The sequence below is a fragment of the Sesamum indicum genome, linkage group LG8 (genome assembly GCF_026168435.1).
Source record: "Sesamum indicum cultivar Baizhima isolate 11 linkage group LG8, ASM2616843v1, whole genome shotgun sequence".
Taxonomy (NCBI): Eukaryota; Viridiplantae; Streptophyta; class Magnoliopsida; order Lamiales; family Pedaliaceae; genus Sesamum; species Sesamum indicum.
Genome location: NC_142664.1, coordinates 27,173,818 through 27,200,512, shown reverse-complemented (window position 1 = coordinate 27,200,512; position 26,695 = coordinate 27,173,818). Strand labels below are relative to the sequence as shown.

Genomic DNA, 26,695 nt, shown 5'->3' with positions numbered 1-26,695 from the left:
GTGGGCAGGAAGTCTCGTGATTTCTTTTACTGCCCCGGCTACAATTTCAACGACTTTACTTTCATTTCCCCGCTTTTACTTTACCATTATTTCCATTTTTTGTTTATATATTGAATAATGGGATAAAATGCACAAAAAGAAAATAGCGACTTCCATTTTTTCATATTACAAAGATTGTAAAATTTTCAACTCTTATTTTTAATTAAATTTGTAAAATATTGATAGACGTCAAATTATTCCTTCAAATTCAGATCGTTAATATACATCTTTGGTGGTGCGGGTCAAACTTGAACCCGCCACGGCACATATATACGAGTGACAAATGGGTCGGATTGGTTTGTTTGGACACAAAATGGTTGGTGATGATGAGTTCAAATTACCAGGTCAAAAATGAACTGATTCGATTAATAGTAGTCATTTTTACATATTCAAGCCCCAAGTACCCAATTAATCTCGGTTCGAGTATTAAATAATTTGATTTATTTTGCATTAATACAAATAAATTACAATGATTTAATCAAACAACTCTAATTTCTATGATTTTTCGACATGCAACTAATAGTTAAAAGATAAAAATAAAATTCAAAAACTTTCAAACGGCTCTGTGTAATGTGTATATCCAAACGCACAGAGTTTTTTAGAGTAGATTATGTTGACACCCCTAAGATCAGGACAAAATACACAAGCATTTCCTGTCTTTCGCAAAAATATAACTATACCCCCAAGAGGTGTCACTGTAGCATTTTTAGGAGTGTTTGTATAAACTTTACTTCTGAATAAAGGTGTAGATGTAATTACAAGTAGGGTCTTAGGGGGTGTAGATATAATTTTACAAAAGACAGGAATGTTTGTGTAATTTGACTGAGGTGTCAATGTGGTTTGCCCTATCCATCTGTTGCTCCGTCGAAATCAAACTTTTGTTTTATGTTCAGAGGATCAAAATTGATTGTCCGAATCTTCCGAAGCTGGAACCTGCATGCCAAGTTTCATCCATGACTGATGCACCTAGTACATTTCATATTAGAACTCACAGTCGAAAATAAATAAATGAATAAAAATCCTTCGAAACCTAAATTACAAATTTGCAGATGAACGTAAAGCACTATGTGACAACTAAATACACAATCTTGAAACGACTAATCATCCGTCTGAACTCCAGACGGACGAGTAGACAAAGACAGAACATATCGACATTTATTTTCATCAACAAGGTGTAAAGTTGAGGGCCACATACTAGAAATCATGAAGTTGATGGATTTTCCAACAGCTTATCTCTGAGATCCTTGAGGGCGTCGACAACTTCAGAATCAAGATTGTGCTTCAACAACTTACCCTGCATAGAAGTCGACCTGCAAAATCAATAAACAACGATTACAACAGAACAGCCCAAATCCTGTCAGCCGCTCCTAATGCCTAAACTAATCATACAAGTAAAGCAAGTGAAGATTGTCCCCAGAACTTATTCACAAATACGAGAATATAGGACTGATGGAGAAACAGTCGGGTCCGGATGTTCTTGCAAACCCGACTACCAAATTCATTCATTGTGTGTTTGGTCTTTTATTCGTGATTACTTGGGTAGGAAAAGTGTAGCAATGACAAAGAACAAGCAAATTCTTGAGCTCGAGCTTCATCGAAAAGTTTGAGGTTACCTATGTTCTCGCAGCATCTGCTCTACCTCCTTTTGTGAAGCTTTGATCTGGCATTACACTTACATAATCAGAAAAATGGGAGACAAGAAATTTACAACACCTGGGACAAATCTAAAATCATGCTTTTGAATGAGTTCTGCGACTGTTTATCTTTATCCAAAAGATTCAGAATATCGTTTTCATAAATTATCTTTTATTTTTATTTAAATTTAGATTAATACATAATTGTTTATCTTTACCCAAAGATTTAAATTAGTAACATATTTCAATTTATTTTTATATAAAACAATACTTTTTATTGTTGATGTTTTTATATTAAATTTTAGATTATTTACTGACCGCACATTTTTATATTGTAAAGTTTGAATTTATTTATAAATTTTTTATTTATTAGTTTTTAGAAACATAATTCTCTCGTGCGGTACTAACTAGTTTTAATCTTAAATCAGATTATCTGCATATGGTATCAATACTCCACAATGATAAGATACAAAGTTTTGGAAATCCAAGATTGGCAGCAAAATCTGTTAATAGTAATTACCTCAGAAACCAATGCCTTTGAACTCCACACAAAAGCTCCCTGCAGAGAATCATCATAGTGGGAAAGTCTATTACTTTCTTAACCAACAGAATCTTTGTAAAGACAAATAATCCAGAACAGGTGGTCGTTGAACTGAGATAAACCAAATGCTACATGCCTCGCGAGGCAACTATTATCAAGGTTAACATGAGCTTTACCCCTCGCCAAAAGAGGTTAAGAAAACACCTGAAAACTACCAAACTAGTGTTTGAGTTTGAAAAAATGAACAAGAAATGTTATCGAGTCCGACAACCACAAAAAAACATGGATCTAGATGAAGTATAAAATGGAATCGAAGATTTTGTAGCAAAAAATGATCAAGTCACGATATAAAGCAGCAGATTCGGGACATATGTACACTAATCTAACAAATAGGGAATTGCAAAAAAGAGGAAATATTGCAGCCAAGAGAAAAGAACAATATGAAAGCATTCCATAACAGCAGATACACAACTTTGCTAGATACATACTGCTCCATAAGCTGCATGCTGTTGACAATGATCGGATGTCACGACCCAGACTTTTGGACAGCCATCCTCCCTCAAAGCTACAACCTAATTATATAAAAACAGCAAACTATTAGCGGAGACAGCACTATATATTTTAACAGAAGAATACATAAAAATCCATCAAAGAAGTTGAGAATGAAAATATTAATTATCTTTCTCACCTCTTTCTCAATCCATGCATCAGCACAGGTTTCGCCAGAATATACTATATCAATACTGCAAAATCATAAGACAGATATCGATGCATCACGAGACAAGTTGAATTTCAATTAAGGAAATTAGAAGTGGAATGTCGTTTTCTATGATGAATCATAAGGAAGGATGCTTTGATGTCCAGTTTACGGATAGAGATAACACTTTAAATACAGATACTTGTAGTTCTTGGTGAGCCACCTAAATGAAAATTTGGTACATATGGTTAGAGAAGGGTTTTATTTTCTGTTGAACCAATCATCTTAAATGGAAGAATTAAAATATGAGTACACAAAACCTAATATGCATCTGATTTTCATGAGATGTTTAGAACACTAAAAAGGGTTTATAAACTTGAACTTATTATAATTTTACTTTAAGTTGACAAAGAATTCTCCATGACTCAGTTGAAAAGCGTCTATCAAGAAAATCAAACATATAAAACAGGCAGATATTTTACTAGTGCCTGAGAGATGCGAAGGAATGATTTACGATATTCACGCCCATAAAAAGTGCATAAAAAGCATTCATAAACACTCGACAAGATCTATAAAACAGTATGTCCGTCGCATTCTGGTTAGCGGAAAGAAAGTCTTGATTACTACAATCAGTTGGTGTGACAAATAAGATAATATGTGATTACAAAACAGCAGCAAACAAGCTGTATTTTGATGTCATTAGAACAGAAAAATAAAAATTTCAAGAAAATTGTAGCTGACAATAGTTTAGGTTCACAAAAGAGTACCCAGCAAAATTTTCTTTATGTGTTGGTAGGCCAGACATCATAGCATCAAATACAACCACCACTTTCACCTCTGTAGATGGAATAATACATAAGATAAGTAATAGTAAATAATAGAGCCTAATTTAAGACACATGCCTATCAGCTTATAGTATGTTCTATATAGAAACTTAACCACCATTAAACATGGTAGAATATTTCATCATTAGTCCCAACATTATTGTCCAAATATATCAAACGCGATCATGAGACCCAGTATTGAAAAATGTAAAGTCCTCAAAGCCATTAACCTAGCTCCAAGTTACCCAGGAATCTCAGATGAAACAAGGTATTTTAGTTACGCAGAAATCACAGTCCATCTATGGACTCAGTTACAAAAACGAGTCTGTCTGCTTCCAGCGAATCTGACAGAAAAAGATATATTTCTTCTCCTCATACAAAATAAGTTGAGCTGACTAAAAAGGGAAAAATGGATGCATGCCAAATTTTCTGTTCTTTGTGAGGAAGAGAATTTTGTACCATTGACTAGTTGAATCTGTCACAGTAATTTTCATATCAAATGGTCAAAGACAGCTATCAAAGAGCATTTTTCACAATATTGGCTGCTAATTAGGTAAATAAAGGAGAACTTGACCCCACCAGCCAAACCATCCTCTGGAACTAACTTGAGAAGCTCAAGAGAAGAGCCTTCAAGAGCATTGACAATCCTTGCTGAGAATCAGAAACAAACTGTTTAGTTTTATTTTACATAGTTCTAACCATCCCAACTCTGGTTATTGTATTGCTTTACAACAAGTACTTAATGAGTGTAAAAGCTTTTCTTACGCTCCCCGTACTTGGGAATGTAGTAGTTCTCAGAAATGAGACCCTTTAACCATCGAAATATTGGCAGCACTAACTAAACTAAACTTCTCAATCTCTTCAAGGTTAAGACCACCGCTCTCAGAAAAGAATCCAATGATTTAAGAATCGAAGCTATTTGATAAAAGCATGGCCCTTTAGCAGTATTTATTAAACGTGCCAAATATGATACAAGTACTTTGCTTACAGTCAGATTTCAATACATATTCTACTTATGTTTTATAACAACATTCTGCAATTATAGACAAGAATGATTGAAGAACAAACCTCTTAGCATACTAAAAGTTATCAGTTCATCTATAAGCTTTTGGCGAGCAATATCAAGTCTTCCATTCATGAAATGCTTCTTCAACTTTGCCCAATAGCCACATACATTATAACCATCAACAAGCAAGACAGGGCTTGCAGTCTCTATGCCCTGGTTTGTACTGTTAAATAAACACATAAGTAACACACTAGATGTTAATAGCCGACAAACTGGATTGGGATAACAGGTTTAATTAAATATCAGAAGTAAAAAGCATTACTAGTAAAGCGCCAAAGTAGGATCACGATAGAGTTCTGTGTCTTCTGGCATTTCATCCTTCTCGACCCTCTTTCTGCGATAACTAGTAGCAGGCCTCGGTGTGTTTGATTTTCTATTTTGAAAATCCTATGAGGTTTTCATCAAAGCAGTTAATAACTGAAAAATAGAGTAGAAATTTCAATTCCAAGACTTTTGAGGATTTCAGTCCAAACCTAACCTTCCATAATCTTAAGATATGCAGATTCTGCTTCACATTTGATGTAATTCTTGGAGGTGGTGGCTCCGGGCCCTATTAAAACAGAAACCTTTACTGAATAAAAACTGAATTCATTACACATTCGAGAATGATACCTCCCACTAAAGCATACTTATGCCGGATCATACTGAGTAGATGCAACCACTTAATTAAACTTATACAGTATTCCAATCGGAGGCATGCAACTCATTATTATTTCCTAGAGCTCCTCTTGCTGCTTATGCATCTGGGAAAGCTTAAAATATAAACCCTCTAAAATTTGTTGGGCATCAAGAAAGCCATCCTGCTTCAGTAACAGCTAAACTTGAAATCAAAATCACACTTAAATTCTTCAGTGCCCAAGAATCAACAATGGCTCTAAATGGAGAAAAACTTCAATTACCGAGCTTCAAACAGTTCACCTTCTTCTCCTAACCTCGTTGCATATGTGCAATCAATTCAGATACCTCTTTGCATATGTGCAATCAATTCAGATACCCTATACGACCAAGTAAATTACTACAACAAATTAACATCAAGAAAGACGAAAGGAAAAAGATAAAAATACCTTAGGCGATGGTGTTTGAGGGGTCTTACTTTTCTTGGCTACAATCTTGGAAGAATAATTGTAGCCACTGTATGCCAATGCCAGGGCTGAAGATGACGATGATGGCGTGGTTGATATGGGTTTCATGGGTCAGCCGCTATATCATCACCCTTCTTGTTCTTGAATTCCATGTATAATCCTTCATCTTCTTACCTTCTCAAGACTATCTTGGCAAAAGAATTATGAAAAAATCACACTTCGAAACATGAATTTCACTTCACGGGTTCAGATTTTTCCACTGCTCCATACATTTGCCCAAATTCTTGAGTTCTTCAAAGAAGCCCAGTGTGGTTGTTGCCCGGCCCCTGTGTATTTCCTTAATTTTGGGTGGAGAGGAGACTGTAGATTTTTGAGGTCGTGGCGGACAATAGGCCACCTTAGCTGTTAAGGTCGAAGGCAGTCTTTGCAAGTTGTTTATAATAATGTCTCCAACTGAATTCATTCGATCTTTCAAAATTGAATAAAAAAAATTATATGACTATATTATTCGATTAATTATAAAATGTTCCATCAATTCAGGATTATTTGTGCTATTAAATCATAATTAGGGAATTTTTTTTCCTCAATCCATATGTATCAAAATTGTTATGACCTTCCCTTCCCAACTAGGACAATTACTTCCACATGTCATTGTTAGTGTCATAGGCACTTAACCAAATTATTGTTTCTGAATTTAACGAAAGGTGAAACGATTTTATGCAACAAAAAGGGTTGAAGTTAATTTAAATTTATATAAATATAAAGTGAAAACATTAGACATTTTAATTGAACTCATGATCTTTGGTCTTTGAATTTTTAAGGCAAGTGTGATGTTTTAAGACTCGGATTTCCTCAAGAACTCTCAACTATTATGGATAAAGATTACACGACAACGCTGCAAATTCCTTCTCATAACAATCCCATTAATCTCTCGATACTTGCATATAATTGCGTGTTGGGTGTGTGATTTTATGCACCCACACGTATATATATATATATATATATATATATATATCAACAATTAAGCTGCAGTACAGACTGCTATGGCAGACCAACCAAGAAACGCCGCCACCAAACCGCCGGTGTGTGTCACCGGGGCCAACGGTTTCATCGGCTCATGGTTAGTGAAAACTCTTCTGGAACACGGGTACACCACCATCCACCTCTCCATATTCCCCGGCTCCGACCCTTCTCACCTCTTCACCATCCCGGGCGCTACCAGCCCCGCCGTCAGCTTGATCGTGCACCACGCCGACCTCCTCGACGCCGCCGCTGTGGATAAGGCCGTGGAGGGGTGCGCCGGGGGTGGGGTCTTCCACGTGGCGTCTCCGTGCACGCTCGAGGACCCCGTTGATCCCCAGACGGAGTTGTTGGAACCTGCGGTGAAGGGCACTCTGAACGTGCTTGCCGCCGCCAAGAAGTTCGGGGTGCGGCGCGTGGTGCTCACTTCCTCAATCTCCGCCATGGTGCCTAACCCGGGGTGGCCCACTGGCAAGGTGTTTGATGAGTCATCGTGGACTGATCTTGACTATTGCAAGTCACGCCAGGTTTCCCTCTATCTCTGAAACTTTTAATTCAGATTCGATTTACTTGATATTATTATTACTAGAAAATTACATTGTTCGAATTAATATTATTTATATTTGCACTTTTCGTAAGGGATAATTATTCTTACCCCTCTATCCATAGCACCCATATCATTTGCATAATTATTGAAACCATGGTAGTTTGAGTAATAATTTTGATATTTTTTGGGGATGTGTAATATTTAAAAGAGTAGGATTGGTTCGTATAATAATATTGATATTTTTTATGGCATATATGTAATAATTCAAAAGATAAAGATGGTTTGTGTAAACACACGATAGGTTATGAAGTGTAGATATAATTATCCCGTTTTCTTTAATGTAGACCAAGTTTATCATAAAATTATTGTACCGAAGGAGTGGGCTTGACTCTTTAACATGTGATTCGTGCTTGGATAAGAAATAGATTCTGTGGAGGTTTGTATTATACTTGTCATGGGATTGTACATTTTTTGGTAATTGATTCGCGCGAATTTTCCTATCGGACGTAGTTCTTGGGAGTAATATACCATAATAGATTAATGGAGGTGTTTGCAATAAGTTAAGAACAAATCAGGTACTTGCTAATAAACTGAAAAGAGAACTTTTGCTTTTAATTTACAGTTAATGTTCTTCAACAACTTAACTTGAGTTAATTTAATTCAAAAGTCATAAGCTCCTCTCTATCAATTTTGTAGTTTGTCTGTGAAATTGAAATATTATCAAACTAAAATTACAAAAGTCCCTTTGGGATTAGTGGAAAGGTTTTTGACTGCTTTTGCTGTAATGTTAAACTTATATATAGGAGAAACTCAGCTTTTCTTTAGTTAAAATCAACCTTTAGGATGTTTGACGATGGCATTAGGCTAAGAAAGCACCAAAAGCACACAAAATTGCCGTAGTCACATGTAATTCTAAAACGACCCCGTTAATAACCAGTGCTCAACCTCCAAGTTCTCATGACCTTTTGAGTAGCTTCATTGCTTGTCATTTACTTGTTTTACTTCGTTCTGACATGCTTGGAAACTCAGGCTACCAAATCTAGTATTGTAATAAGCGAGCAATCCACTAGTCTTTAGATGAAACAGATGAAATTCCACCTCCGCTTAGTGGCTAAACTTATGTGGTTGACTCATTTGAGTTCCGTGGCTAAATTTGCTCAGGTTCAAGCAATTTATACCGATCTAACAAGAAAAAGGAGGTAAGAAAAGTAGAAATCGAAATACTTCTGTTGCCGATTTGATGGTCATGTGCGTGGAGAATTCCTTTAACTTATTTTAGATATAAAAAAGCAAGCTTCCCATTGTGGTGTGGTGACACAAGCAGAGAAGTGTTAAATAAGGTACACGTAGCTATTCGTGGACCACTTAGAAAAATGGTAGATATGGAAAACCAAACATCGTCTTCCCTAGTTGACTGCTGAAAAATGATACTGGCGGGGTATGTGTTCTTTGGACGGCATAGAGTTATTGAGTAATGGTTGGAACCACAGAAAGTGTGACTGGTACTTGATAAAAGCAGAATTCATCGGCAGAGTGGTCCTCTGCCAGTTTGTAAAGAATTGGTTCCCAGTCAATAGCATATGAGATTATCCTTGTGGCCCAAAAAAACCAAAAAGATCCATGATATCTTTCCTGGAGTGACAGAATCCAAAGTTTGTGCAGGCCAATGACCCTATTAGTCATCTATCATCATAATTGAAGCATTTCATGAATTTCGTACTGAATGAAAAAAATCTTTTGAAGAAAAATAATCTGATTAATATCCTGCCTGTGATGCTGCAACGAGCAGTAGGGTAAATGATCTATTAAAGATTATATCGAGTGAGTAGAATTGTTTTTTCAGCTTATTCTACTTGATGGGCTTTAAGTTGAATAGTCATGGTGAAATCTAGAGCTTTCTTTCTGTAAAATGAGGAAAATTGGATGATGCATGTGACTTAGTGACCATTCTGTTTCATTGTCGCTTTAGCTCTCAAGTATAAACTTCTCAAAGCTCCAAACTCGGAACAATGTTCATTGTCAGCTCAGTTCACATGAACGGGCTATTTAATATGAGTTTTCTAATTTGACAGAGATGGTATCCGGTGTCAAAAACTCTTGCTGAGAAAGCTGCATGGGAGTTCGCAAAGGAAAATAATGTGGATGTCGTAGCAATAAATCCTGCTACTTGTCTTGGCCAACTTTTGCAATCCGGACTGAACGCTAGCTGTGCCGTCTTGCAACAGCTGCTTCAGGGGTCAAAAGATACACAGGAGTACCATTGGCTGGGGGCTGTGCATGTCAAAGATGTAGCAACAGCACAAATACTCTTGTTTGAAACTCCTACTGCTTCGGGTAGATACCTGTGTACCAATGGTATCTATCAGTTTGGTGATTTTGCTGAGAAAATCTCAAAACTCTTTCCCGAGTTTCCCGTTCACAGGTCCATTATTATTCCCTTGTTGAGCTCGTGTCCCTTTAATAAAAGCCTGTTAAGTTTAACGATTTTTTGATGAAGCACTTTTATCCCACATAAGCCAGATTTAGCTTCTCCCTGGGAATTGTTTATGCGAAAAGTCCACTGTTTGATAATATTCACTTGATAATACCTAGAATTCGATAATGCTCTGCCACTTGGAAACTCAACTTCAAATATTGCATATGATCTTAGATGTTGTACATTTGGAGTTGGAAGGTTTAAGACAAGGTGAAGTGCTCCAAATTCTGTGTGATATTGAGCATGATTATGCTGAAAAGGGGAAATAAAGACACAGCAGATTGGATTGATGATAACAGTTGGATGGAATTAATGATGCTTCATGAATTGCCATTAAAAAGTTTGGTGATTTCATCTCTATTTCTTGGATCACAATATTTTGCGGGATCCCCATTTGAGCATCATTATGATTTTCTAGCCCACTAGAGGCGGATATTATCTTCTCCCTTTTTTGCTTTCGCTGCAAGAATCAACTTTCAGAAAGTATTCTATATGGGTTTGTATTCGATAGCAGATAGGGCCCGTATTTCTTATCAACTTTGAGAAAACTGAGTGGTCGAGATATTTAATTCCTATCCCTATTTTATGCCGTATTGATCAACCATTTGGTTTAGGTTGAATTTGAGTTGTGAGTATGAGTTATGAAGAATCTATTCTTTACCTTATGACATGCTACAATAAAGTAACTAGATGAAAACTTTTGTTGATTCTTGATCCTTTAGTTCTTTATCAAACATCAATCTTTTTGCTTAGAAAGTGATATACAATGCTGCAAGATAGTATCGGAGAGCTTTGCATAAGTATTTTCCCATTTCTTTCACTTATTATTACAATCCTTGTGATGAAATGATAAGTAATGAAGGTCCTTTATGTAAGGAAAAGTTGTACACCACTATGAACTATGAGTGCATGATAGGAAACTCTTCCAGGGTGCATTTATTTCTCCTTGACCTATGCTTGTGTGATTGCAAACTCCCCGACTTTCTTGGGCTTGTGGCAACTTTTCCTATAATTTTAGTAGGAAGCTTATCATATCAACAGTAAATTATCTTTAATTATGTAGTCAGCTGACAATGGTTTTATATCACTAGTCATTACATCGTTATTCCAGATAATCCAGTGAATTGTTGTGTCGAATTAATATGCCTTTTTGGATGATTATACTAATCCCAGTTCAACATACAGATTTACGGGTGAAACGCAACCAGGGTTGGTGGCTTGCAAGGATGCTGCAAAGAGATTGATTGATTTGGGATTAAAATTTATTCCAGTAGAAGATGCTGTCAGGGACACAGTGTTTAGCCTTAAAGCAAAAGGCTTCCTGGGGCAGGAAAAGCCATCATCTTAAACTCCTTTTTGGAGTTGGAAACTTGAGCATCTTTCAATTGTTTATTTGATATCATAATGAACCCCAATAAACTAATTTTTCTTTTGAAAGCAGTGCAATTGATTTCATCACAATACTTTGCTGTTACTGTTGGAGATCTGAAATTTAATTTGCATATACTTCATCTTGATAGTGCCAGGTCAATAGAAAATTATGAATAATCGAGTCACAGTTTACTAAGTTGTTTCTCACTCTTAATATTGTTTTGTAGTCGAGAAATTCATGCAGCACCATACTTGCCGTTGTCATGATCTGCAACTTGAAGGGCGTCGCACGAATGAGTCCAAGAACTCGTTTTACGAGTGCAGGAATATGGGCTCAATTATTTAGTCAAATTACTGTATATACAATTTCCCATGCCAGGAAGCAGAGAATGTATGGCTGAGTTAGCAAGTACAGATTGAAAGAACAGAGATTAATACTAAATTTTGTCCATTGTTGGTGGTTGTTTGGTGTGTTAATTCAGCAGTTTAACCTATTCCAGGCACGTGACCAAGGGGGCCTGAATGAGTGCTTTTGTTTCTGTTCTTGTCACCCAAAACCAGGCATGTTTTGGTAAACTATAAATGTGGACTGAGCTCTATTAGCCTGGCTTTTAGTTTCTTAGTCTTTTCTTCTCTGTTTATTCCTTAAAAACAAGAGAGAGAGAGAGAGAGAGAGAGAGAGAGAGAGAGAGAGATAGAGAAAGAGAGATTCTTGGTGTTTGAGAAGGAGATTAATAAGGGTTAAGAGGAGTGGGGAAGATGATGCACATGGAATGCTGTTGGCTTTTATGAGAGAGAAATGGATATAAAGACGTGCAGTTCTAATCATGGAGGGTTTTCTGGCATTGCATGTGCTTCTATCTTCTCGGCCCACTTCACATTATTTTACACACACCATCACCATCTTCTCTCCTACCTAGAATAATCTAAGACTTGTACTTTGTTTACAAACTCTCTCTCTCCATCTTCTTGCATATATATCACTCTCAATCTTTCAGTTCCCCAGCATTAAAGGAGCACCCCCCTCAAAACGTCGCAACGTGCCCAAAATGCGTAGCAGTCCCTCCACCTGCGGCCGATCCTGGTAAGCATGTCTCCCGCTCTTTATAATTGCTTAACGACTACTAATCGCAGCTGCAACATTATGATGATTATGGATTTGGTCGTTACAGGTCTATAAGTGAGGATTCCTTGAGAAGATACGTGTTCCACGCCAGTGAGAACTGCATTCAGGAATTGCTTTCGGCCTCAGATACCAACAGGGATGAGAGTTTTACTTTGAATGATGGCTGGAAAGTGGTTGCCATGGAGAACGGGGTGGAGATATCAAAACGTAGATCCGGATCACTTCACACATTCCGAAGTCGTCGGGTGCTGAAATCAGTCTCGCCCCAGCAGTTCATGACTGTGGCCAATGCAATTGATGCTGCAAAGGTCAGCAATTCACTGTTCAGCGCATTCCCTGGTTCTGTCTTAGTGCTACAAAAAACTAGCTCTGATAAACAATGATATTCAAGTTTTAGCAGGAGTGGGATGCTGATTTAGTGGAAGCCAACTACATCAAAGACCTTGAAGAAAACCTGAGCATCATCCGACTAAGGTTTGGAGAGAAATCCAAACCTTTATTCAGAAACAGGGAATTCATCGTCTACGAACGACGCGAAACAATGGACGATGGAACTCTGGTAAGCTGTTCCCGTCAATCTCCCAAGAACAAAAAAAGAATTTATTTTGATTTAATCGAATCACCTCCTAAAGAAACAACATAGTTTACGCGGAAAATGTTATGTACAGGTAGTGGCAGTGGCTTCTCTTCCAAAAGAGATAGCAGCTGGACTACATCCCAAGCAAAACAACTCAATAAGAGGGCTTTTGCTGCAGTCTGGATGGGTTGTTGAGAAGCTGGAAGATGATTCATGCATGGTTACTTACATAGCCCAAGTAAGCAAAACTTCAATCATCCACTTCCTTTTAATATGTTTGGTTTTGCATTTCTGTTAATGCAAAATGAACAAATAAGCAAAAACATACACTCAACTGTGTGTTCAGACATCAAGAAAATGAAAACAAACAAATCCTTGGACTTCTTTCTTAAATCTTTAAGTTTCATCAATGAATTTTGATTTTTAATTTATAATTACTGGGGTTTGTTTGTTTGTTGCAGTTGGATCCTGCAGGATGGCTACCCAAATGCTTTGTGAATCGTTTCAATACAAAGTTGGTTATGATAATTGAAAACCTTAAAAAGCAGGTGCTGTCATGTCCCACCACTGCTGCTACATGATTATACTTTTGTATAAAGCAAAAAAAAAAAAAAAAAGAAAATAGTTATTAATATATTACAAGAAATTAAGTGACCAAATATATAAATATATAGGTTATTACATGTCATGATTATCTCAACATATTTGAATTGTCATGATTCTATTTTTGATATATGGGTTTTTTCCCATAAGTTAAACTACTAATATTCAAATTTCATAATGATGCAAAGTGATGGAGCTGTATTTTGCCTCTTAATCTTTTGTCACTTTCCGCAGTTTTGATTGGAAACTGGTTTAAATTAAAGCACATAATTAGTAATTTATCACATTGGTGGAATTCTTACCAATATCGAGGTTTTATATATATATATATATACTTATTAAAAATATAAATAGCTTTGGGAGTATTTTATTATTATTATTAGTTTTAAGTACAATGCCAATTTGATATTATTATGTAAGTGAATATTATACTAATTGTTATTATTATTATGAAATTGGAAAAATATTAATCCAAGTTTAACAAGTGAAAATTGGCAAAATAATAATTCTTGAATAGATTTGACAACTAAGCAAAGGTTATATTAATTGTTTATTTCTTAAAATTTTACATGTCAGTAAATGAAATTAATTCTAAAATAATAGGCAGAATATTGTCGATAAAAAAAAAATTAACAAAGAAACTTGATAATAAAATACAAGACAAGTTTTATTCCAAAATGGATATAAATGTGAAGCAAATATATTTACATGTATATAATACCTTATCTATGTGTAAAATTATAACAAATAATATGATAGTAGCATATAACTATTAATTTTTATACTATTTTTTATTACTTATTAAAATTTAACAAAAATAAATTAGAAGTGTTTTTATATTTTTTAAATAATTAACTATTTATTTATTTTTTAATTTGAACACAAACTTCAATTTATGGAATATCGAACCAGAATATGGAAATCAAATTGATTAATTCAGATCAATATATAGTAGCATTTTGGCATATTGGATTTTTGATTTGATTATATTCAATTTCAAGGAATTAAGTCATTAGTATAAAAAAGTGGACTTGATAAATTCATAAATAACTTTACCTGATAATTGAAAATAATTAATCTTCATATTGTCTCAGCCCAATAAAAATTTCAATTTCTAACTGTTACGTCATAAATTATATAATATATAAATAAATTCAGACTTGACCATAAAAAATAGGGTAAATTCTCTTACGAAGTTTGTCATAATTGTAAATACTTATTTTTCGTTTGAAAAATTATAAATATCCCCTGAAATTAAAATATTCCATTGTGAGGTATTTATAATTTTAGTGAGGGTATTTGTAATCTTGCAAATAAGAAAAAAGTATATGTAATTATGACAAACTTAAAGAGAGTCTACTGTAAATTACTAATAAAGCGACCACAATCTCAATGTAGAAAAGTAATTTTCATTTTGAAACGCTCTAAGAAACATATGGGAATAACAAACTTGGGACTGCAAAGCTGAATAAAGGGTACAATTAAAAGTTTATGTATCTTTTATTTTTCTTTTTTATTGAGGTCAACATTTTCTATGCAAAACGAAAACCCTAATTGAAGGGGTACAATTGTAAAAAAAGAATTCTTGAAGGAAGTATAAGTGTAATTTTAAAAATTTCTTTAGAAAAAAAATATGATTTCACATTTTTAAAAGGGGGTTTAAGTGCAATAAACTCTTTAAAAAATTGAGTTTTGTTTTGAAACACTCTTCAAAACCGAAAATTATACTCAAATAAGGTTTGATCGAACCAAACAATCCCTTCTAATGTGATTTATCATTTTTCTTGAATTGTACAGTAATCACATCACAAGTATATTACATTTGGTAGATAATTAGTTTTAAACTGACCAATTGGTCCAAATTAGAATTTCCCCCACAATACATACTGCAGTAATTAACGTGGAACTAAGAAGAGTAAACATTGATCGTCTAGGATGCCCCCGTTGCTGCACCCAAATAGGCCCTTTAGGCTTTGCAAGACTTACTAACCACTGCAAAGAGCAGCACACTTTACTCCAGTTGGATCGATCTGATCCAGTCATCGGTGCTCATATTAATGTGACTGATTTATATGGACCTCAACACTATAAGTATCTCAATTCTTCATGTCATGGATGTACTATTGACCGCATTTATTTCACTACCTTTGACACTTGTGTCGAAGGACTTCAAGAATCAATCACACTACCTGAGATCAACGAGATGACCTTTACCTATGAAAGTGAAGTTTACAATTATATGAACTGGGCCGTGCTGCATGAGAAAGGGGCGCTGGCACGACTGATCTAACGATCAGCATCCGGTTGAACAAGAAACTAACACGAAGACTATTTCATCCATACAACAGCAATACCACGAGAGCTGGGAAGTCATGGATAAAATCCTCTGGAAGAGGAACATACCAACTTTCAACTGTGTAAAATTTGATTTTGAAAAGAGCGAGTAAACTTAGTTTGGCTGTTCCTTTGATGGAAGTACAGGAATCTCCTCTACATCATCACTAGGTTTAATTTCTTGACCATATCTTTCATTGCTATATTCATCCTGTGGAGCAGAACAAACCTGATCCTGGAGTTTCTCGTTGAATGATGATATTTCATTTCGTTCAGACTGTCCCGAAGAGAGATTCTGATTAGGCATGAAGCGACCTTCAAATCTTGTTGAGTATCCACCCTTAGTGGAAGAGACACTCTCAAAGTTTTTATCTCCCTCATCCACGGATGAGGGCACAGTTAGCATTCTGAAAGGTTGTCCGCCGTGTCTAGTCTTCACTTTCCTGCGCCACCCGTGAAGTGATTTCCTCACATTTTCAGATATTATGGTTTTCTTAAACTTCGACCCCATCTGCAACAATAAAGTTCGAATTATGGGAAAAGACAGCGAGGTTAACATCCAAAGACAACAGAGAGCGTAAGTTGCCCACCATCTCTTGTTTTACCTGAGCAACAATAACATAGAGAGGGAATGTAATAAAGCTACACCAGAACTGGGAGACGATCCTGCACGAAAATTGACTGAACTCACAAATTGATCTTTCTTTTCTAGCACAGGTTGCTGAGTAGATCAGTGAAAATGCATACCCAAATATCAAGCGAGTAATAAGGAAAGTGCGATCACCGATGAAACACGATGAATCCTTTATTTCCCACTGGAAAAATTCCAATCAAAGGACATTAAAAAGAAAGAACATAGAAAATGATTAACGGATGAGACTAGTTAACTTTCATGGGCTTAATTACCAATTACTAGAACCCTATACCGAGCTTCTGAAGTGAAATACTTCTGTTTTTCAAAATTAAATACAGCTAAGTATTTTATAGGGATCAACAAAGTCTTACCATAGACCATATGTATGTCGCCATTTCAAATGCGTTCTGCAATACCACAACAACAGAAATAATGAAATGGTTGTTTATCTGTTCCTAATCGAATTTCAAAGTATCAGGAAAGCTATCTAACCTGAAACAATATAAATTGTATCAACCGAAGAAGAAGCCTCGGGTTGCCAAACCAGAACAGCTCATCCCTTAGGTTGAACTGTTCAAATCCTGTCCAATGACTTGAATCTACAACTTCAACAGCCAGCTTTACAACTATGCGATGCAGTTTTGTACCGACCAGGAGGATCAACTGCTTGAGCACAATTGAAGTAAATGATCAAGAAATGTGAGCAATAGATAGAAAATCGTACAAGGAAAATCTGAAGGATAATGAAAATACTGTTAACTTTTGAAGGTTAATCAGAGAAAAACTAGTTAAAAACTTACAATAGCAGGGAGGAAAGAAACCCAGAAATATATATTTGTTCCTGAGGCCAGAAACTATTATATCTTAGAACAGTAATAACAAGAAGAAAGTCTATAAATGTTTAGAAATAAAATTCAACATGATTTAACTGGAAATTGCACTATGTACGTTAATTTTAATAAAATTGCTTTGATTTATAAATGTTTTCTTCAAATTTAATCACTGCCTTCTGCCGATTTTGATTGTCAAAGGGGAAAAAAGGTCCTGCTACAAAGACAGTCCATGAGACTCATAACACAGGAATTATGAGCCCACATGCATACAAAGGAGTCATATATTTTATAGTTTGCTATATTCTATTATCTTCATCTTTAATTCAGGTGTCTCAAATTGTTAAAAAAGAATAAAGGAAGTACTTGTTTTTAAAACCAAACCCTGCTTATCTGTAACAAGGGAATAAAGTTTCTTCAATCACTTCAATTTCAAAGGAGAAGCTTCAAACCTAGGTCCATATCTTACTTACTCGTTCAATCGGTGCACATAGACATGCAAACTAATCCTCATGCCAATTCATCAAGGGAGGTTTAATGTTTCCATAGAAATGTCGTTTATCACGATAAATGATGAGATAGAAGCACGTTTAAACTCTCTCCTACAGATTTCTTGCAAAAACACTTTTAGTTACAAGAATTACCATGAAAGCCTAGAACAATGCAGGTAATAGCAAAAATCCAAAGTGGGATACTGCAAAAGAGGGAAGGAATCGTTAGACTCTTTCGTTTAGTATCTAAGGTTAATGCAGGTTTAGACACAGCAGATTGTTGAAACTTCATGGATGTACTTTCTTTATTGAATACGATAAACTAAACAGATCCACAGCAGAGACAAAGCAATAGAATCCGATGAGATACATAGCATAGTCTAAAGTTTGAGAAACAACTCAGAATTAAACAAAATAGTACAAAGATTATGTGTTATATACATGGTAAGACAAGAGTGTAATATTCTAAAGAGAGAGCATAGATTTGGATGTCTTCCCAAATGAAAAGAACTATTTTTATCTAGAGGTCATTCAAAGTAGTCCATTGCCGGATACTAAGCCCACCAATTTGAGAAAAGTTGCAGCTTTAAGAGTCAAAAGTGGTTGTCGTCTTGCCATAGGCTGATAGAGAGTGAAGAATACAAAGAGGATACATTCAAGAAATAGGTACACAGCTCTATCAAAAGCTCGGATTTCATGCCTCGTACAGCTCCATCTAGAGCCAGATTTTATAACTCATACAGCCTTGACAATTATTATCTATATTTTTGTAAATACTTTATTCATTAGGATATTCTAGCTCAGACTATCATTAGACATATCAATATATTGTTTTACTAGGAGCCTAAACCCAGCTTGTACTCTTGATATGTAATGGAAATTCTCTGCTGAAAGAAAATACACATTTCTGCTCAAAGTTGTCTAAGTTTGTCAGTTCGTCATGTGTTAGAGAGTTAGTCGTTGTAATGCCACAATAAGATTACTTTGCCCCTTACTGTATTACACAACATAAGGAAACCTAGGAATTTGGCAGTAAATAGACCAAGAGTTGTTGGTTGCAAGGTATTACACACGAGTTCCCTCCCTATTTGAGAAGGGAATGTGTATACACATGTAGTCCATTCGCGTCATATGACTGACTCAAACCTATGTATAAAACAAAGAAAAATCATCTCTAGTTAGTGGCATAGTGAGTAATGGGTAACACTTGGTAATGCATGCAAGATTGCATCACAAACACGAAATGAATTGAATAACATTCTGTGAAAAATATTAAAAAGCAGAACCATGATTTGGTACCTAATGCCAACAATATCTCGAAATTCTTCCTCCATACTTCGAAGCATGTAATTGTGGAAATCATAAGTAAAAGGTAATTGATGAGTCTGCAAAAGATATCAATACGAAGAAAAAAACATTATACTTTCACTTGGTAACAATAAGCAGTAATGCAAGTTCTGGCAAAACGAAGTCCACTCCAAAGTCACTTTGTTATATAACTTCTTAACCTATAACTCAAAAGTACATCGACATATGTATCTTTGTCATCAGTGGAGTGTTTCTAGAGAAGTCGTAACTCGTAATCGAAACTCTAATAGCAGGCCCTTAAATGACCATGCTGTTATTTCTTATCATTATAAGTTCAAATAGTCAAAGTTCTGAAAGAATTGCTTGAAAATATCTTACTAGGATTAAAAAATGATTGATGAAGAAGTTAAGGAGACAACTTACAGTAAGGAAGCCTAGTCGCAGGGCCGTGTAATCTGCTTGGTTAATTGAACTCCAGAATTGGCGGCTGAAACAAAGCTGTGAACAAAACAGTTCGTGAAAAGTTCAAGAGCCAAGATAAACACAAAAGCATACAAAGGAAAATGATGAAACCGAATTATGCCTAAAGCGTATGAAATAGGAAAAAGAAACCAAAAAAAAATTTCCCAGCTGCAAAATGGCCCCTGGAATAAATTGGTCATAAAATGTGCCAAGGTCTCTATATCTTTCGATATTACATTAAGGATGAATTAGAGCACATATTAAGTATGTAAGATAATTGATCACTGGAAGAGAGATGTTATTTAATATTTTCTGACTGAATTTATCACCTATCAGTTGCTGTGATGTTTTACTGAAGTTGATTTTCTATAATTATCTAGGCAGAAACAAGACCTAATAATAAAGACAACTCTATATGAACAGGTCTGATCAGAATGCATCAAGAAAGTCTTAATTCACCAGTTATTTGGTCAGACCTATGATACTCTACAGGTGGGCATACCAGCCAAACAAGAAGTCTGTGTTGACTCCATGGATGAGAAGTGTGATGAGATATAAAAGTTGTTAGGCGCTTCATTCTCACACCACCTTTTCCCCTGTCTTCAGGAGCTGTATCACATATTGCAAGGAAACAAGTTGTAAATATTCATTGTAAAGATAAAATTGCTGGGGACAAAAATTCATAAGAATCAAATCAATCACCAGCAGAAGTATCTGTTGTTAGCAAGCCCCGAAGAGCCATTGTCTTGGCATGGTTTTCCCATGTCCTCCAGCTATATATCTGCATTAGTGACAGCAAGTTTTGAGCGTGCTGGGGCAATATCTAATGTGTGTGCAACAAGAAGTAACCATAAGCTGAAATATTTACCTTGATCAAGGCTAATGCAACAGCTAAAAAACTATAGGAGACATGGGTAATGCCCAGAACAAACAATAAGCGATGAAGCTGCTCAAGGCTCTCATACGAAGCAAACGGTTGATGGTCCTGTGAGAAGAGCTAGATGTTGAACATTTTCCTTCTAAACTGAAGCCAAAAGTTTAAAAACAAAAAGTGAAGTATTTGATATTTCTATTTTGCTACACAACATTTGTTGAGGAAAACTTGAGTATGAAGCCAATATTGCTCTTCTGAATGCTACAAAATACAAGTTAGTGCATCTCCGCTTCTTCCTAGGGATGCAAATGAGTCGAGCCAACTTGTAATCCTAGTAAGTTTGCTTGCTCTAGAGCTTGACTTGTCCTTGAGCTTTTCGAGATTGAGAGGAGCTTACTTGAGGTCGAGCTCGGCCAGCGCCCAACTCGGGAGTTTTTTCCTATTTTTTAGATATTACATTTTTATTATTATATAAAATGTTATATATAATATAAATACTATATCAAGTAAATACACATAAACTAATATAAATCAGTCAACATTAGATATTTAAAAATCTTATGCAGTAATCAGTAGTAATAATCAGATTTTTTCTGAAAATTATGTAAGATGTATCTAAAAAATGCTAAATCAATGCATATTATGTCACTCCAATTTTGGAAAAATATTTATTTAAGTATAACAGGTTTTCATATTTACCTAATCATTATTCAAGTATTAACAGGTTTTCATATTTACCTAATCATTATTCAAGTATTAACAGGTTTTCATATTTAAGTATGCATATATGATTTTTATTATCTATGTGAATATCAATTTTCAGTTCATTCTCATCTTATTTCTATGAATCAATCATCTCGATAGTTTTTATAGGCAATTGTTCATATTTTTTCCTATAGTCCAATCCAAAATACTTTTGCAAATAAAACTTAAAGAATCAGATATTCTTCTAAGTATTAACAGGTTTTCATATTTATGTAATCAGTATTTAATCTATGAACATATGTATATATGTAATTAATTTAATAAAATTCTCTGTAAGTTTGTGTTTAAGGAATACCTAGCTTTTCTAAGTATGAGATACTGAAATTGCAATTATTTTATCTTAAAAATTTACTTTCAGGTTATTCTCATTTTATTTCTAGAAAATATCTCTAGTGTTTATATATGCATTTGTATCATATACATTATTACTATCAACTTTTTACATGATATAACTAAAAAAAAGAAAAAGAAATTCTCCGGACAAACTTATTGCAAATGACATATTATAATATATACTTTTTCATTTAATAAATGCGTAACTGTACCAAGTTGTGTATGTATGATCTAATGCATGTTTCTGAATATTTACTAAATATGTTGCTAAATATAAACTAATAGGTATTATGTATGTAAAATAACAACAATTACAAAATTATGAGTTAAATTAATTCACTGACACCTTTTACTTACTGAATAAGTAATTAATAAATTTTATTCACATATCATTATCAACATCTAACTTAATAGGGAAAAGTATTATTTTAGTCCACTAAGTATGCTTAATTTTAATTTTAGTCCGATAACTATGTTCATTTTTGTTTAGGTCCAGTAACTTAAGAAATTACTTACTTTTAGTCATCTGGAAGATTTTTGGACAATTTTATCCCTATACAACTTTTGAAAGGCAGTTTTCGTCCATATGCATTCATATGGGTAAAATTGTCCGAAAATCTGTTAGAGGACTAAAAGTAAGCAATTTCATTAGTTACTGGACCTAAACAAAAATGAGCATAGTTATCGGACTAAAATTAAAATTAGACATACTTAGCGGACTAAAATAATACTTTTCCCAACTTAATATTTGTTACTATCCTAATTTTTTGAGAATATCTTTTTACAATAGAATTTAAAATACAAGTATCTTTTGTTAAACTAATATTGTTTATAAAGATTTGCTAAGAAAACTAAATGGTTTTAATTAGTTTTTTAGTTCAAAATTATTATGTTTCTTTCTTTTATGAACGGGCTCTATTCGAGCTCGAGCTCAAACTCAAGCTCATGTATGATTTCACTCTTCCGAGCTCCAACACTGGCCATCAGAACAAAGCTTATTGAACTCGAACACACCATCAATTGTGACACGACTCACTTAATTATGGACATGCACAGCATCGTACACGTCTCATGTCAGTAACAATGTCCGACGAGTGTCCGACAAAATAGACGTTATATTTTCAAGTGCCGGTGCATTTTAACGGAGAATCTATGCAACAAAATACGCTAAGAAAAGTACTTAAAGCTCGTATAGTACTACAGTTTGAATATGTTCAAAAAGGAAAAACCAGCTTATTCCAGATAGATGATAAGAACTTGTAAGAAACAGGAGAACTGATTAAAACCATTGCTACTGCATGTTCTTGAAAGACATTATCAGCCTTCACAAAGCATACCTGGGGACAAAAACCTTGATGCACGTCTTCCAACAAGGATCGCGCAGTGGAGGAGTTCAAATGATTAGACCTTAAGTCAACAGCTTGATTCTCAAATCCTTCATGCTTCACATAATTACTAGCCACACATGGATAGAACCGGCTACTCACTGCCGATGACTTGACACAAATTTTAGCCACGAAAACGATCCAATGACCCATCAGCAACGACAGAAGTCCAAACACCATTAGCTCTGAGTTCAAACCAAAGAAGAACTAAGCTCATAGAATCAAAGAATTCAACTTTCACCAAAGACACCAACAAAACAAACAAACCAGAGAAGACCACACCTCTTCTTACCTTCCTTGATCTTGTCCAGTGCAGCAAGAAGTTGCTTCCTTTTAGTCCTATCTAACCACTGCCATACAACACCACAAACAAAAAATCAACAAAATTTTCGAGAACCCATGTTGATTTTGAACCATTTTCAACAAAAACTCCAAGAAATCCAACATAAACACAAATCAAAGAGGGATTTCAACCTTCCCAAACTTCACTAAACCTCCATGAATCAGAAACCCAATGGTAACCATAAATGTGATGACAGTGGCAACAGCCCAGGTGGGCGTTTCAGCCAAGGATCGTCCTTCCTCTTCCCTACTTCCCATTGCAATTCCAACCAATAACTCAAACTTTAAGCCAACATCAAACCCTCAATCGAAGTGAAATCTTGAGCCCAGGTGGGTGTGGCAAATGGATTCCAAAACAAACAAGGAGAAAAGGGCGAGGACTGAGGGAGGAAGCCATTTATGGAGATTTAATTAATTAATGTGTTGTATTATGTATGTTTGATTTGGTATGACAGAGGTGAGAGGAGACCATGTCGTCGTATATGGCATTAAACATGCGCTGCATGGAGTGCTATAAAAAAGGGAAGCAAATGGTCCCATGTTCATTAAGGTGTGTTAGTTGGATGCGTTGTTCTAGCGCTGGAGTTGAACACCTAGCTCAACTACCTTACATTTTCCACCATCCTGGATTTGTTCTACAGGGCTACACTTCCCCAGAAAGCAATTCCCCAGGACTTTGGTTCTATTGATTGCAAGAACATGTTGGGATTAGGTGATATTTGTTCTTGTATTTGTTATTCTTATGGATATTTTATTTCTCTCTACTAATATAAAAAGAAAATAACCTCTGCAATCACTCTACTCACAACAATCACAAAAATAAATCAATTATTTTTTCTTTTTTTTAATGTAATGTATATTTATATATTTTACTTTGATTTATAATATATTTTAAAAAAATAAAGACAAATTTGTTATGTCAGTCACAAATAATATTCCACAACAGCTAAGTATATAGAATAAGGACAGTTTTACCTACAAACATACAGCAATTGATGACACCATTATACCAAATTTAATACTAATTATATTTTTAAATATTTATACCAATATAATTGCTTATTTATTACAAATGGTCCACATCATCTTTTAGCCGTTAATACACTATCATATTTATCTTTAATTTATATTGTATCTATTTGATTATTTGCTCACAAATATTGCGTGCCCTGATGGCTAGTAAAAAAAAATTACTTTATCACTCACTGATCGATTTGTGTCACTGCAAGACCAAATTTCAGAATATCAATTATTTTTTTAAAGATCGATGATAATATAATTTATTTATTTCTTTCAAATAGTCGATATAATCTTTACACCCCTATCACTACAATATTTATCCCCAATTGGATTTATGTTGATGACTTGAGCAACTTTTATTCATATAGTGATTTTTATGTTTAAAACCTCTGTCATGTCAATTTAATTGTATTCACACAAGTATTACGTGTGTTATGAAAGCTAGTAATTTTCAAACTTAGACGGATAAGTGTTACAATTGACAGAACAAAAGGAGGGCATTTCTTTTACCCATATTATTATGTTATTAAATAATGAAAATATGAAAAAGAAATCGTAAATATATAAGGGGTTTAGCAAAACTAGTTCAGTAAATATTGAACTGATAGTTTTAGTTTTATAAATCTTAATTTAGCGACAATTTTAATTCTTTCAACTAATTTGAATAAGATAAATTAACGATTAAGGTTTTATCTGTCAATTAGACTCAACTAAAACACGTAGCAATCTATGTAGATGCAGGACTAGCCAAATGAACATGAACTCTCTCTCCTCTCTCTCTCCTCTCTCTCTCTCCTCGTCTTGTTGGCATTATAGAATCATATATACATACATATGCATGGAAAATTTCTACTCGAATCAGATTTGGACGAACCAAATCAATTTCAGAGGAAGTATATTAGACTTGTTGTGTAGTGTCACTTTCCTTAATCACACGACAAGTTGCAATTGATTCAGATTCTGTCAAGCCCGATTTGAGTTACAATTTTCCCATATGCGTGCCATATTTAGGCCTAATTCCCAATTTGAACAACTAATTTTCAGCCAATTTTGACCAAAAGCATTAAAATTGTTATTAAATCGAAGTTTATAGAACTAAAATTATTAGCTCAATACATATGAATTTATTTTAGTAGACCAATTTTGTAATTGTACTTTGAAAATATATGTATGCATTCAAATAGATAAGAATAAAAAAACTGGGAGCTTTATCGACCGGGCTGGCAGCAGGTCAATTTTTTGCAGACAATGTGGGATTTGATTATTAAAGAATAATTATTCTGAAAAAAAATAATTGATTACTCAATTATATCGAATAGGACAGTTTTGGTATAAATATTAATAAACATTGGAAGAACTATCAAATTCAACTAAAAACCAACACGTTTGTATCAAATGATACTAGTTTTTAGGGTTAATTGTATTTAAATCCCATTACAATTGAGTCTCTTGATGTTTATCGTAATTATAAATACCATTTAGTTATTTAAAAAATTATAAACACTCTTTTGAAATTAACGATCGTTTAATAAATAGCCTTACAAGCAAGAGGGTATCTATTAGACGGCTTTCTAATAGGTGTTTTTAATTTTTCAAATAATATGATGAACCAGTTTGTTGTACTCTATCATATCATAGACTCTACCAAATAATAAAGATCTGCCAAACATTTCACTGCGGTATTGGAAATAAATGAATTTCATTTAATATATAGACTTTGAATTTAATATTGTCAACACCCAAAAAGATGCTCATAAATTAATTAAGCTTTCCCAATTCGCCCAACCACTCTACCCTGATCTATTCACTCATAGTCTTTAGGGTTATCTAAATATTTTTATTGTAAATTTAAAAGTTGACTAAAAATTCTTTTTTATTTTAAAAATAGGTTAAAACTCCCTTTTTGTTTTCGTAAATCTAATTTAATTGCTCCTCTCCGTTAAATATAACTAACGGCATTAATATTTATACAAAATAATTGTTATACCCTTACTTAATATATATTATTTTTTATTTTAATAATCGTTGATTCTTTATTGATTATAATCAATTAATTTTAACCGTTTAATCATAAATTTAAAAAATCATCAAGGGTTTATATTTTACTACTTTTAAATATAAATTATAAAAAATATTATTTTTTAAAAAAATAAATTAAATAAAATTGACCCTCATCCCCTAACCCCGCTGCCCTCTCAACAGTCCACCTCCCTCCCACAACTCCTCGGCACCTCACACCGCCCAATCCCCCCGCGACCTCTCCACCCCCCATCCCCACCTGCAAGAGGGGGCGATGGCGACAGCGACGGTGATG

The 26,695-nt window shown here is 34.5% G+C and overlaps 4 protein-coding genes across 7 annotated transcripts; 2 read left to right on the top strand and 2 right to left on the bottom strand.

Moving 5' to 3' along the window:
- Positions 1–440: 440 nt before the first annotated feature.
- On the bottom strand, positions 441–6,325 carry LOC105169034 (yacP-like NYN domain protein). 4 transcript variants are annotated; one of them, XM_011089293.3, is made up of 11 exons: positions 5,866–6,325; positions 5,280–5,351; positions 5,064–5,188; positions 4,804–4,964; positions 3,679–3,748; positions 2,903–2,957; positions 2,703–2,786; positions 2,194–2,232; positions 1,653–1,699; positions 1,235–1,349; positions 441–1,005 (listed from the first exon to the last, which is right to left on the bottom strand). In XM_011089293.3, exons 1-10 carry the CDS (start codon positions 5,989–5,991, stop codon positions 1,241–1,243), a joined length of 888 nt encoding a protein of 295 aa, XP_011087595.1. In that variant the 5' UTR covers positions 5,992–6,325; the 3' UTR covers positions 441–1,005; positions 1,235–1,240. The 4 variants fall into 4 exon arrangements, with proteins under 4 accessions (XP_011087595.1, XP_011087596.1, XP_011087597.1 ...); XM_011089294.3 differs by having other exon boundaries at positions 441–996; XM_011089295.3 differs by having other exon boundaries at positions 441–972.
- Positions 6,326–6,643: 318 nt separating this feature from the next.
- Positions 6,644–11,387, top strand: LOC105169032 (NAD(P)-binding Rossmann-fold superfamily protein). Its single transcript, XM_088883349.1, has 3 exons — positions 6,644–7,430; positions 9,523–9,872; positions 11,112–11,387. Exons 1-3 carry the CDS (start codon positions 6,927–6,929, stop codon positions 11,272–11,274), a joined length of 1,017 nt encoding a protein of 338 aa, XP_088739475.1. The 5' UTR covers positions 6,644–6,926; the 3' UTR covers positions 11,275–11,387.
- A 220-nt stretch (positions 11,388–11,607) lies between these two features.
- On the top strand, positions 11,608–13,622 carry LOC105169033 (Polyketide cyclase/dehydrase and lipid transport superfamily protein). The gene is made up of 7 exons (XM_011089291.3): positions 11,608–11,688; positions 11,798–11,858; positions 12,296–12,381; positions 12,470–12,731; positions 12,824–12,982; positions 13,092–13,238; positions 13,462–13,622. Exons 2-7 carry the CDS (start codon positions 11,820–11,822, stop codon positions 13,579–13,581), a joined length of 813 nt encoding a protein of 270 aa, XP_011087593.2. The 5' UTR covers positions 11,608–11,688; positions 11,798–11,819; the 3' UTR covers positions 13,582–13,622.
- Positions 13,623–15,341: 1,719 nt separating this feature from the next.
- LOC105169031 (MLO-like protein 4) lies at positions 15,342–23,965 on the bottom strand. Its single transcript, XM_011089289.3, has 15 exons — positions 23,494–23,965; positions 23,312–23,369; positions 22,972–23,204; positions 20,531–20,647; positions 20,365–20,443; positions 20,165–20,271; positions 19,624–19,698; positions 19,192–19,277; positions 18,046–18,095; positions 17,372–17,412; positions 17,064–17,234; positions 16,943–16,978; positions 16,685–16,752; positions 16,543–16,603; positions 15,342–16,448 (listed from the first exon to the last, which is right to left on the bottom strand). Exons 1-15 carry the CDS (start codon positions 23,617–23,619, stop codon positions 16,053–16,055), a joined length of 1,704 nt encoding a protein of 567 aa, XP_011087591.1. The 5' UTR covers positions 23,620–23,965; the 3' UTR covers positions 15,342–16,052.
- Between the last annotated feature and the right edge of the window lie 2,730 nt (positions 23,966–26,695).